Source organism: Calidris pugnax, unplaced genomic scaffold (assembly GCF_001431845.1).
Source record: "Calidris pugnax isolate Ruff unplaced genomic scaffold, ASM143184v1 scaffold425, whole genome shotgun sequence".
Lineage (NCBI taxonomy): Eukaryota > Metazoa > Chordata > Aves > Charadriiformes > Scolopacidae > Calidris > Calidris pugnax.
Window position 1 is genome coordinate 814548 of NW_015091137.1, and position 12759 is coordinate 827306.

At 43.6% G+C, this 12759-nt stretch overlaps 1 protein-coding gene across 1 annotated transcript; it reads left to right on the forward strand.

Moving 5' to 3' along the window:
* Positions 1-329: 329 nt before the first annotated feature.
* Positions 330-10617, forward strand: LOC106897771 (guanine nucleotide-binding protein subunit alpha-11). The gene is made up of 6 exons (XM_014958603.1): positions 330-526; positions 1292-1446; positions 2473-2601; positions 3826-3955; positions 4727-4880; positions 6376-10617. The coding sequence occupies exons 1-6, from the start codon at positions 380-382 to the stop codon at positions 6564-6566; spliced, it is 906 nt and encodes a 301-aa protein (XP_014814089.1). The 5' UTR covers positions 330-379; the 3' UTR covers positions 6567-10617.
* The last annotated feature ends 2142 nt before the right edge of the window (positions 10618-12759 follow it).

The window sequence follows — 12759 nt, forward strand, 5'->3', positions numbered from 1 at the left end:
GGGAATAGGTCAGGTGTGACGGACAAGGGCCTTTTGACGCAGAACGTGTGGGAGTGGCTGTAACGTGAGATTTGGAGTAAGTACCGGAGCTGCTTTTGAAGGCTGCTGTAAAGGACAAGATGTCTTCCTTCTGTGCTGTTAGGTTCATCGTGGAGATGAGCAGGACCATCCAGAGCATCTTTTAATATTCAGGAAAGTGACTAAAAAAGTGGCTGGAGGTAGAGTGTACTTGGGTATAGTAATAGGAACTTTGGAGTGTGATGTGGTTGATGTCAACTTGCTTTCTTCTGTAGAAAGCCTTGATTGTGATGGCTCCTAACTCTGTCTCTTGCTTTCTGTAGGCACTGGGGAGAGTGGAAAAAGCACGTTCATTAAGCAAATGCGTATAATTCATGGCTCAGGCTACTCTGAAGAGGACAAAAAAGGCTTCACCAAGCTGGTGTACCAAAACATCTTCACTGCCATGCAGTCTATGATCAGGGCCATGGAAACCCTGAAGATTCTGTACAAATATGAACAGAACAAGGTAAGTTTCTCACAATTTTTGCATTTATCTTTAGGCAATGGGGGTTCTAGGATTTGACTCGGAAGTTTCTGTTTTTTTGTGTCCTTCTGCATTGCAATCTCAACCTCCCTGAACTCTTTCCCATAAACGTTTGGTGCTTAAGGACTGCTTTTAATGATGTTTTGCTGATAGCTGATTCCATTTGCTTAGTTATATTAAGGGATAGAGCAACTTTCTCAGGATGGTTTGTGTGCTGATCTGCACAGTGAGCAGTAGGAGCAAGGGAGTGGGGTATGATATAGGGTAGGGTATAGGAGAGGTGTTCTCTTTACTCATTTAAGGGATTCAGTATCGTTAAATGTGTTGGGCTTTTGTTTGCATGAGATATTATTTGCATCGGAACTTGAAGCTGACGAAATACCTGCTGGACCCAAAAGACAGTCACCACTATTACTTCAGTTTGACAGTTTTTCTGATGGGTATTGACCAAAGGTACATGCCTTTCTTGAAGGGTTTTGGTCTCAATCACAGAAGTCTGGCTTGCTGATTTGTGTCCAGGAATAAATTTTTCAGCCAGATCTGGTCTAAATTATTTTAGCTTTTTGAGGGTAGGATGGGAAGGGCAAGGAAACTAGATTTTTTTTTATTTTTTATTTTTTTTTTAAGTCATAATGTAAAGGCTTAGTTCATCTGAGAATTTTTTGCCTGCTTGTGAAGGTATCAGCTGCTCCTCCTTCCCACCCACCCACCCCTTTTAATTTTTTTTTTTTTCTTTTCAATCTCCAGGCCAATGCAGTGCTGATCCGGGAAGTGGATGTAGAAAAGGTCATGACATTTGAGCAGCCATATGTAAGTGCAATTAAAACATTGTGGAACGACCCTGGAATACAAGAGTGTTATGACAGGAGAAGAGAATATCAGCTTTCTGACTCGGCTAAATAGTAAGTATGTAATTGCTGGCATGCACTGGTAGATGTTAGTGATGGTCTAACAAATAATACCTGTCCAATTTTTCTTTTACGGAGGCCTAGAGTTTGTTTCAAAGGGCAGGAACACTGCCATAGGTTTCACAACATAGTTTGTTTAAACTTTTATCATTTTCATTGAGGTGGATGAGTCTCACTAGTGCTTTAGACAATCTGCACGGTCTCTGCTGGGTACATGTATAGGCATATGGGAGGGGTACTTTCCCTCTATCAGCCAGAAGTATCCTTAGGAAAAGTTAAGATGAAAGAACAGTGGGAGCAGGTTACTGGTAACTTGTTTGAATCTGGCTCTAGAAAGGCAAAGAGCTTTGCCGGAGATGGGGGAAGCTATGTTTATTTGGGGATAGATTTAGATCTGGAAATTCTTTACCATTTGCTACTTTTCATGAGGGTATGAGGTGTTCTGTTGGGTGATAAAAGACAGTTCACACATCTGTATATAGTTGTTCACGCTTCTGTATATACCTGAGGCTAGAATCTGCCTCATGCCTTCTGCACTGGTCCTGGTTCTTAGGCAGCAGAAGTGTTGCTCTTTCTCTTCAGGTTTCTCCCTTGGCCTACAGGTGTTTATGGATGTGTAACTTAATTGATTTATTATTAACAAAATCTGAAACTGACATGGGTTCATTTATAAATAGAAAACATCAGCTGAGACTTGGTTCTGAAACATAAGCACCTGCTATACTTAAACTTTCTCTGTAGTAAAGATTGTGTTCTGCACTCCTATACAGAGTTGGTAAAGTTGTCCTTAACGTATCTGTTTATCCTCTGAAGGGGATGGCTGGTGAATTACTGTTCCCCAAAAAAGTATTCTGTTATTTTTCCACATCATATTTTAAATGGTTCATGTGACTTCTGACTTTCTTGTTATGCTAGGGAAAGACCAAGTGTAGCAGTGTTTAAATCTGTATATTTATGTATTGCAACCTAAGGTAGTTTGTTTTGGTGTTTTTTTTTTTTTTTCCATTGTGCTTTTTGTAGCTATCTTAGCGACGTGGATCGTATCGCTACCCCAGGATATCTACCAACTCAGCAAGATGTGCTACGGGTTAGAGTTCCTACGACCGGTATCATAGAGTACCCCTTTGACCTAGAGAATATTATCTTCAGGTACTGAAGGTGTATTCATGTTACAGCTAAACTGAGAAAGGAGTTATGTGGTTTTAGGAAGCATGAGTTCTGGATTGTTCTAGAGTGTCCAGGTGCTTAGTTGAGAGGCTTGAGTGAATGTATGTGCTGTGGTATTATGAAGTGTGTGTAACGGGTGCTCCTATAATGGGGATGGTGTAACATTTTATTCTGATAAGGGAAAACTCCAAGCTGAAGCACTGACCGTCACAAAACAGAACATGCTTTTGAATCAGTGACACTTAAAGCCCAGCTAAGCATCTTGCAGGAACTGGTGTCCTTCCTGGGAAGGTTTGCCACTTTTTGCGCAGAAATACGTCCTTGTGTGTGATACCTACTGTCTGCTTTCAAGGATGGTACCTTGTGATCTCAGGGCGACACCAAAACTCGCTGCCTGTGCTGCTGCAGCAGTAGGTGGTATTTGGAGGCTTAAGCCAGCAATCGAGCATGGCATAAAGGGCACAATGACATGCCCTGTCTATTGCAAAGCTATTTTCTCCTTAGCTCTCTGGTAGTTACATGCTCCCTGCCCTTCTCTGCCACGGTGTTGGTGTTAACAGGAGAGGAATAAAGAATCCTGCATCCTCTCTTAAACCATTCAGTTGCAGATAGATAACAGAAAGTTACTCTCCCTATTCTTGTTTGCTCACCTGTGAAATAGGTATAGGGTTTTAGCACAGATGGGCTGGGTGTGTTGCGCTTTAGGTGAGTGACAAAATAATTTTAGTGTATTATACAGGTGAGACTTAAAACTGAGGTGGTGAAGTGCGTAAGTGTTAAACAGCACATTCTAGGAAGAGTTTAATAACTAAGAAAGATCTCTGTGCAAGACAAGTTTTGAGGCAAGCAGATGCTTTAATAAAAAATAAAAATAGTTTGCTCATTTGACAGAGCAGACTTTTGAAGGACTTGTCTTTCCTGACTCAGGACTGCTACTTAGCAAGCCAGAGCAGAATGCAACTAAAAATGGTAATGCTGATACTGAATTTGGTATCACTCGCCTATCGCCATCTCTTCAGTTTGATGTATTTCTGGAACAGGACATTTGGTAAACTTGACGGTTTTGTTAGCAAGCACGTATTATTACTTATCAGGTTAAGCTGAATGGTAAAGAGCCACGTTCATTCTCATCGCGTGCTGGTTCTTTACGTTCAGCTGGAGAGCTGCGGCTACTTCTGTGATACTCTATGTATTTCTCTTCCTTAGAATGGTGGATGTTGGAGGTCAAAGATCAGAACGAAGGAAGTGGATCCATTGCTTTGAAAATGTGACTTCCATCATGTTTTTAGTAGCACTTAGTGAATATGACCAAGTTCTGGTGGAATCTGATAACGAGGTAAGCCAAAGAATGGAACTCTGCAGGAGGGTGGAAGAAAAGAGGAATGTCTGTCTAACTTCTTGGAGGTTGGTACCAAAGTGCGTGGTGCCAAGTTGGATTAGCAAGTATTGTTGGTTTTGGCCTTCAGTTCTTCCTGTTGCAAAGGGAATGTGAGCTTCAATGGGTCATGATGTTCCTGAGAATGGAAAATGCGCAGTGCATTCAAATCATCTGTACTTCTCAAGTAATACTGAAATACTCCGAAATTGCTGAGTTCTGTGTGCCTTGGAAGGTACTGTGCAATGTGACAGCATGCTCTTAAAAATCACCCATTCCTCTTTCCCGCACTGAATTGCTTAGTGCTGTAACTGCTGTCTTGTTACATAGTAACTGGTCTCTTTGAAGGTGCAATACTGAATTTTTGCACTTGCTAATAGATTAAAAAAAAATGTCATTAGGTAGCAGCAGTTATTCCTTTTCTACTAGACAAAACATGTTCACTAAGTATAATGGCCAGTCTTCTCATGTGACTGTCAAGGCCTAAAATGACTTTTAAACCTTTTTATATGAATGGCTTGTTAATTGAATGAAGCTTGAGTCCGTCAGATTTTGCATTTCCTTTCCATTTACTGGCGCAGCTTGAGCCAGAACGTACCTGGGGCCAAAGTATTCTGTGTACAGTATCGGAGACGCTGGATCGATACAGAGCTGAGTACGTGTGCAGGTACCAGAAAGGCATCCATCCTAGTGCTCGTTTGTGAAAACAGGGCTTTCTTTTTCTTATTCCAGAACCGGATGGAAGAGAGCAAAGCTCTCTTTCGAACCATTATCACTTATCCATGGTTCCAAAACTCTTCTGTTATCCTGTTTCTCAACAAGAAAGATCTCTTGGAAGACAAGATCCTGTATTCCCACCTTGTTGACTATTTCCCAGAGTTTGATGGTGAGTGGTTTTTAAGAAGGAACACTGTATATCTAGAAGAAGGGGTGGAGGTGGTTTGGTTAGAATTTTTTTTTATTTTTTAAAGAAAACTCAGATCTAGAGATGGGGAAAACGTCTTAATTTGAGAAGGAATGCCTACTACATGAAAACGTCTTAATCATTTGTAGATAACTGGAATCTGATTGAGTGATCAAATAATGAATCTCTCCTAGATAAAGAATCACTCCCCAACCTCCTCTCCCCCAACATGCTCTTCAAAGTATTAAATAATGGAAGTTTATCTTTCGTACCTGTATGTTTGTGCATAAAACCCATTTCATAAATATGTGACAATTCACTGGTAGACTGGGCACTTTAACCATCTAGTCAGGAGGTGACTCGAGTCTTTGTTTTGAGAAACAGACTGGTCAAATATCCAAGTTGTTCAAGGGATGGTGCTGAAAAATCTCAAACAGCATCAAATTCTTGCTAGTGTGCGATTCTTAGTTGTGGAAAAGTAATACCTATGTGAAACAGAGAAATTCCCACCTGAAACAAAATTCCTTCACCAAAATAGCATTTCAAGCTCTTCAGGTGATTGCATTTAAAGTTGGCCTTATTAGTTGTCCTCCTGCTTCTGGAGTTTCATGCCCCCTGCTGTCTGAAAGCACAAGCACTCTGAAATTGTCAGCGGTGGAAAACGTAACGTTTTTACGGCAGGCTGGGAATGGCTGGTGAGTTTGTTGGTCAAATAGTGTGTAATTCTTATATAACTTAACAGCTGGTGACAAGATCACAGCATCAGGAAGTGTCATATACTTTCAGTTTTTTTCTGTAAGTATTTCCTGTAGCTCCTCCAGGAATGCTGCATGACTTGTGAGGGGGAGGTAGCCTGTCAGACCACCTCTCGAGATGGTCCTTGCCATGGAGAATGCAACAGCACCAGTACTGTGAGATAAATACCAGCAGGTGACTTTTTTTCTGAGGAGCTGGCAGCAATATGAAGTAAATACTGGTGAAAATGCCAGTTTTTAGCTCCTGTGAATCAACCAGCCAGTTAGGACAGACTGCAGTTTTGGCTGAAGATGACCCTTGTTTGCAAAACGTGTGCTTGTGTCCTTCAGTGCATAAGATCCATCTATATATTAGGAAGAAATACACATCCCATCTTCAGAGAAGAGCATTGTGTTGTGTAGATCCAGCATCTGTCACTGCGATCCAGTAAACGCAGCATGTACAGGGTTGTACCAAATGCCGTTACGTCAAAGCACGGTCTGAAACGATGCCTTCATTTCTGTCAAAGCTCAGCCTTGGAAAAACGCCTCTTTTAGGTTATGGTTAGGTAACTGAAAAACATAAGATGCTTCAGCTCCTGGGACTTTAGTGCAATAAATTATCTTAATTTCTACTTTATGGCTCTCTAAACCATAAGAAAAAGTGCACTAGCAATTATTCTGATGGATCAAACTGGGGGATGCACTTAGCATAAATCAATTAACTGGTTTCTTTGCTGCAGGCCCACAGAGGGATGCACAGGCAGCCCGTGAGTTCATTCTCAAGATGTTTGTGGATTTAAATCCAGACAGCGATAAAATCATCTATTCTCACTTCACATGTGCCACAGACACAGAAAACATCCGTTTCGTCTTTGCTGCTGTCAAGGACACCATCCTACAGCTCAACCTGAAGGAGTACAACCTGGTTTGACCTGCTCTGCTCTTGGCCCCTTGAGAGGCTTCATTGTGAAGAAAAGACAAAAAAAGAAATTTTAAATATGACAGGAAAAAAGTTTTAATTTTTGATGATGTAATGATTGCAAATTGTCTGATCTGTGGAGTGGCAAGTGCTCAGTGTTATCCTGGAGTCTCATGTCTCTGTCCACAGAGTAGTTGATTTCATATTTTTAACAAATTGCTTTTATTTCACAGTTAACGGGGATATGCCTCATTTCTTCAGCACCTTGCTTACTTCTTAATTTTTGCCAAACAGCTAAGGCAGTCTCATCTTGAGCTTTCCTTTGTTGCTTAGCCACTTTTTTTTTTTCCCCCTTTTCATTCCCATGGTATATAAATAGACAAAAATAACTTTCCAGCCGAGATTGTGAATTCACTGGACTGTGGGAGTGCAGAATGCTACTGGTCCCTTTGCCTTGTGCTATAGGGTGCCTCTGGTGTAATTTGCTAATCCTGCTTGCTTCCCCCCCCTCCTTCTTTCCCTTCCCCAGGACACGCTCCATGGTTCACTGTGATGAAATGTTGGGGAGGAGCGATTGCTCTCCAACTATTGTGCAAAAAAAGGAAAAGGCAAAACAAAAAAAAAAAGCCATCACTTTTCCATTCTTTATATGTTCTAGTTCTGAGTTATTTTTTTCTTATCAATTATAAAAGGTATGGAGACTGTGATTATTATTTTTTTTAAATTATTGATGTTCTATACATAGTTTGCTATGTGTTGCTGTATTTTGTTCATGGACTACAAATGATGGAAGCTCTTGGAGCAATAGCTGCTGAGCCTGGGGAAGTGCCTGACTGTAATTGTTCTTTTTTATTTTATTTTGTTGTTATTTTTTTCTCACACATACACACATCCCCCCCACACCACAAGCGCATGCACGCGCACAAGGCTCAGTTTGCAGAGAGAGACTATGTTTTGTTGAGTAGAGTATATGGCATCAAGTAAGCAACTTCTCTATGCAGCAGATATCAAAGCACACTGAGTAATTATGGCATTTAAACATCAAACTTTGGCTGGATTGAAAATTTTAGTCTTGTGCCACCCTCTAGTTCTTTTCTTGCTGCTAGTAGCAAACAAGCCTTGTTAATTGCATTTTGTGCCAGTGTGTTGAATGACTTTGTAAGAATTCCTCGGTCCTGTCCAGCTTGCAGCTTTTCAGAAAGGACCAGAGTTGGTGGGTGACAGACTTTGGGATGTAGGGAGCGTTCTTACTTGAAAAGAAGGAGGATGGCTCCTGGAGGGAGCGCGGTTCTCTCTCCCCTCTTTATGCATTCCCCTGAGGCACATGCTGCTGTTCCTCTTCAGAGGAGCATGGGTCCTCTCTGGAAGACTTGCACACATGCCTGCTCCAGGGCACGTGCAGCGGCCCCAGCACAGGAGTGGTGGCTGGATCAGGGGCTGCTGCGGAGCCCAGAAAGCCCTGCTGGGGCTGCACTTGGGTTTGGCAGGAGAGTGCAGGCAGAGACAGCAGGGTTTGCTGGTGCAGGTGGAAGGTAGAGTGGAAGTAGTTCTGCATTCTAGATTGCAAAAGAAACTCCACTAAGAAGAAGGATGTGAAGTCTTTGCACTTTAGAGAGCTTTTTCCAGAGCTGAGGCAAGTGAGCAAACGTGCTGAAGACCTGCTGCCGGCCTGGAAGATCGCTGCAGTGCAAGGCAAGGCGCGAGTAGGAAACAGGGAAATCTGACCCACCTCTGGACATGTGTCGTTTGGTCATCACTAATGCTTCTGTTTGAATTCCGACAAGTAGCATTGGGTCCAAATTCTCTGGATCAACCAGATTGCCCCCGTGAAGGCTAGCAGGCCGCTGGGAGATAAAGACTGAATGAGCTGCACTGTTGAAGGGGGCGGTTGATATTTTGTCTCTTTTGTAGACAGAGCACTACATCAGTGTTTGCACAACATGTAAGAGTAAATCTTAACTGTCTGAGATGCTTAAGATGCTTTGATCTAGAACACTAAACTATGGAGGGACGTAATTTTGAGTAATTCTGTTCACAGGTCCCTCTTGTTTTCCAGAATAGCTAAGGGAAGGCTCTGTATGTCTCAGAGCACTGCAGAAGAGAGCGAGCTCTGCGAAGAGTGGTTAGAGAGCTCAAGTTGGAACAGTAGCCATGGGACCAACAGTTGAAGAGCCAGTCTGGCTGAGTGGTGATGCTGAGGGAAACAGCATCTCTTTAGACTAGCCATGCTGTGGACTGCATTTAACACTTGGGAGGAATGAGAGGGATTCCCATGTGTCAGACAGCTTTGCATCAATTTTACTGCTTTTTTTGTCTTTATGCCAAAATGATCCATTTTGTAGAAACTGTCCTATAAAGAGGAATTTATAATCATCTTTGTGTATTCTGAGTGCTGTTCATCTGAAGCAGATGGCAGCACCGGCCTCTTCTGCTTCTGTGATCCTCTTGTAAATGGTTCACACTACAGCTATTGCCAGCAGCAAACCTGGCGCTGAGATATACAGGTTCTTGGAAATAAATTCCCAGAATTTTTTTTTCCAAGGTGAATGATGGTGGTACTGCCACTTGAATCAGAAACTTTTTTTTGTTTTGTATCCTCCCCCTGTTTAAGAGCTGCTGCCCTGGCACGGGAGAAGGGATCCCGGCTTCTGCCCCTTGCAGAGCAGATCTGTGTGGTGGGAGCTGTGGGAGCCATGGGTACCGGGATGTGCTGTCCCTCACTGAGCAGCGCGGCTCTTGGGCTGGCAGCTGGCTCGGTGTGATGATTATTGCAAAGGGAAGGGGAGAACATGATGGGATGGCTGTCTCATGAGTTCCTGAAACCTCATTCTGAATTAGGGGAGGAATGGGTCAGACTTGTACACATAATCTGGAGTTGTCTGTGCACTATATGACGTGTGAGAAGATACCAGTGTTAGCATGTGCTTTTCTTAGCGAGCAGTAGCTTGTGTGCCTCCAGCTTGGCCAGTGAAGCGTTCCTGCAGAACTGGTTCATGTCTCTTTTGGCTGGCCCTTTGGCAAATGCCTGCCCTAGCAAAAGTGCCAAACCTTAAACCAAATTTGCCTATATCATCTTTTCTGGAAACGAGGCCAGTCAGAATTTTCTGCAGGTTGAGACAACAGATTGACCTTCAGAAAAGAGGTGGAATTGGGTTCTTGTAGAGAATCTAGAATCCTGAGAGGAAGTGGTCTCTTGGCTAACCTCTGCTCCTTGTGCACTTTTTGTCTTTGTTCTTCTGAAGAAACCAACATACTTTGAACCAATTTGAAACTTGAAGTCAGTGAGGAGAGGACCATCCCATTTCCTTGCACCATTCTGTGTAGATTGGCTGCCTGGTGAGCAACAACCCCTTCCTGCTTCAGCGTGTCAAATAGCTCCTGCCCTTTCTGCCTGTCTCCCCTTCTCCCAGAGTTGGATTCTTTGGTCTCTTCTTGTTGCTTCCTAGCAATGTTGGCCTTGCGTTCAACTATGGTTTTTCTTCATGTGTTTTATTGGTTTAAAAAAAAAAAAAGTACTTCCAGAGTGTGCTGACCATTGTATTGTACTGTACAGAGCCCAGGTTGTTAGAGTCCAGCGGAGATAAAGTGTGTTATGCAGCACCCAGTTTTATAAGAGTATGGTTTGTGCCAATGCCCCTTCTTTAGTAGTGCCAGAGACTCTTTACAAGTGCCAATGTGGTGGAAATTATTTGGTTATACTTGTATATTATAGGATCCTGATTTAAGACAATTTAAACATTATCCTATTTAAAAGATACTATATAAAATGCTGTTTTTAAACCTTGTCATTTGCAATGCATGTATTGTTGTGTGTGTTGGGGTGGGGGGAGGGAAGAGGGTAGGGTAAAGGAGTTTCTGAATAAGATGCCCAGTGTCAGGATCTATTCAGGCTCCAAACTGTCTCATTCCAGTCCGGGAGTGTGATTGTTTCTTGGAATGATCCCACTCTGACTGCTGGGCAAAAACCCTTATTACAGAAATATCTGATGGAAATTGATTTTCATATCTTTCTCCTGAAATAAATTCTCTGTTTGAAATTGGAATAAATTTTGTTCCTAAAAGCCGTGGTGGTCACACATGCATTTCTTCACTCCTGTCTCTCCTCTCCCCCTTTGTCTGGTGGCTGAACAATTGTGCCCTGTGAGACCTGCATCCCACTGAAGCACACTCTGCCCCGTCCCTGCTCAGAAGATCAGGACTCTAAGGCATAGAAACAAAGTGTGTTTGGTAAATAAAAGGTGTAATATGCAATAACTACGTATAACATACTGTACAAATAATTCTGAACTAAAGTGTGAGTAAGGCCTGACCAGGGTTTTAAGATATAGGGATGCAATGGTGGCACCTTGACTTAAATTTTTACAGCATTTTGGAGTAGAATTGCTAAGTGAAGCTGTCCGTATTTGCTGCTGTCTCTTGTCATGTCAGCCCATTTCAGGCACATCTTGTGGGGTGTATGTTGCCAATAGGAGACAAGTTGGTGGGACCAGACCTGTTTCCAGTCTTCTTTGTTAGTGACACGGGCTGAAACATGAAACACTGCTTAAATTTATCCCTTTAGGAGTCCAGGGATGGGTGATTGTGAAAGCTTTCACAAAGGGATTTCCTGGGATGGAGGTTCTAGAATTTAATTCTCCTTTCCTGGGGTAGTTCCCCAGGAATTTCAGATTAAATCAGCTGGGAGCAGGTAGAGCTGTCTAATTTCCTCAGTGTAAGGTTCCTTGTTTTCAGGAAGCTGCAGCCAAGGATGTTCTGCTCCCTTTTATGTTACTTAATGCACAGGAGAAGCGGCAGGGTCTGGGCAGCCTGAGATGCTGTTTCGTCTTGGGCCAGGAAAATCCCTCTGGTCTGGCTGCCCATGGTACTGGCAGGTATTTGTTGTTCCTGTTTTCTAACCAAAGGTGAATCTATGTCTCTCTTCTTGGTAGCTCTGTGTTCTCACCTGCTGGAAGGCATGAAATTAGTAGCTGAAAGAAGCGTGTTTGGTTTGTTTCCTTCAGCTCCATGTGAGTCGTGTGTCGTGCCATTCTTTTCAGAGAGAGTATAAATATGCTCCATTTAAATAAAGCATAGTGATAGATTCAGACTCTTTGAGGAAGAAGGTGAAATCTTAGAAATAAAGCCCAGTGTTCCCAACTAACTGTGGGAGGGCCTTGTGTTTAGGCCTTTCGCAGCCTCCAGCCACCACGCGTGTGCCAGTTGCCCGTCCGTGCCGCAGGTGGTCACGGCGGGGGCTGTCTCGGAGCACCCTGTTGAGCGGTTGGGTCCCTCCTGTCCCGGAGCCACCCGGGAAAGCGCCAGCTGGGAGCAGCTGCCAGTGGAACCGTCCCGGCGCTTTGCTCACAGTTGCTGACCTTCCTAAGGGCTCCTCAAACACAGACGGAATAAACCATTTCAGAAGATGGTGAGTTCTGGCTGTAGGAATCGCCCAATGCTCAGGGAGAAGCCATGGGACCCTGGGGGTCGCTGCGGCGTGGAGCACCCTGCTGCCCTGGACATCCCTCCTGCCTCTCGAGGAGAGGGCGGTCGGGACTCCGTGCGGGGCCGGGTGCATTTTCTGGTGCTGGCCCAGGAACTGGTCCTGTTAGTGCTGCAGCTCACTTCACCTGGTTTTTGGGTGTAACTGCCAACACTGGAGCAGGTCCTTGGGGTTGTGTGCATATGTGGACCCAGACATTAAGGAAATCAGTTTCAATCTTTTTGATATTAGAATATCTTGTGCAGAAGAAGAGGGCAAAGAAGAAATAATTTGGGATTTTCCTTGTCCTTGGGACAGCCACTATCCTCGTAGCAGGAGAAAGCTCTTTTCTTTGAGCATTACATTTGCTCTCTTGGGAAAGCAAGGGAAGCGTCTGTCCAGCATGCATAAAATGCCATATGAAATTTATAAAGCAGGAATATAATGCCTTCCTCATCTCACTTCAGGTTTCTCTTCCAGTGTCTATCCTGACCCTTATGCAGGACTCGGCAATCCACGGCCAGCAGGTCAGAGCCAGGGACCAGCGTCGCTTGTTGAACAGCAGCAGTTGATGGAATTCACTGTTGGGAATAGTGGCTTCCTGGACCCTGGGCTCAGCGAGGGGGGGGTCTATCCAGCACTCTTGACCGCTAGTTTATGGTTTTGTTTTCCTGTGCAGCACATCTGTGCCCCTCTGAAGGCTGCAGGGTCCTGCCTCCCACTTCATTGCCTACTTTTATCCTATCT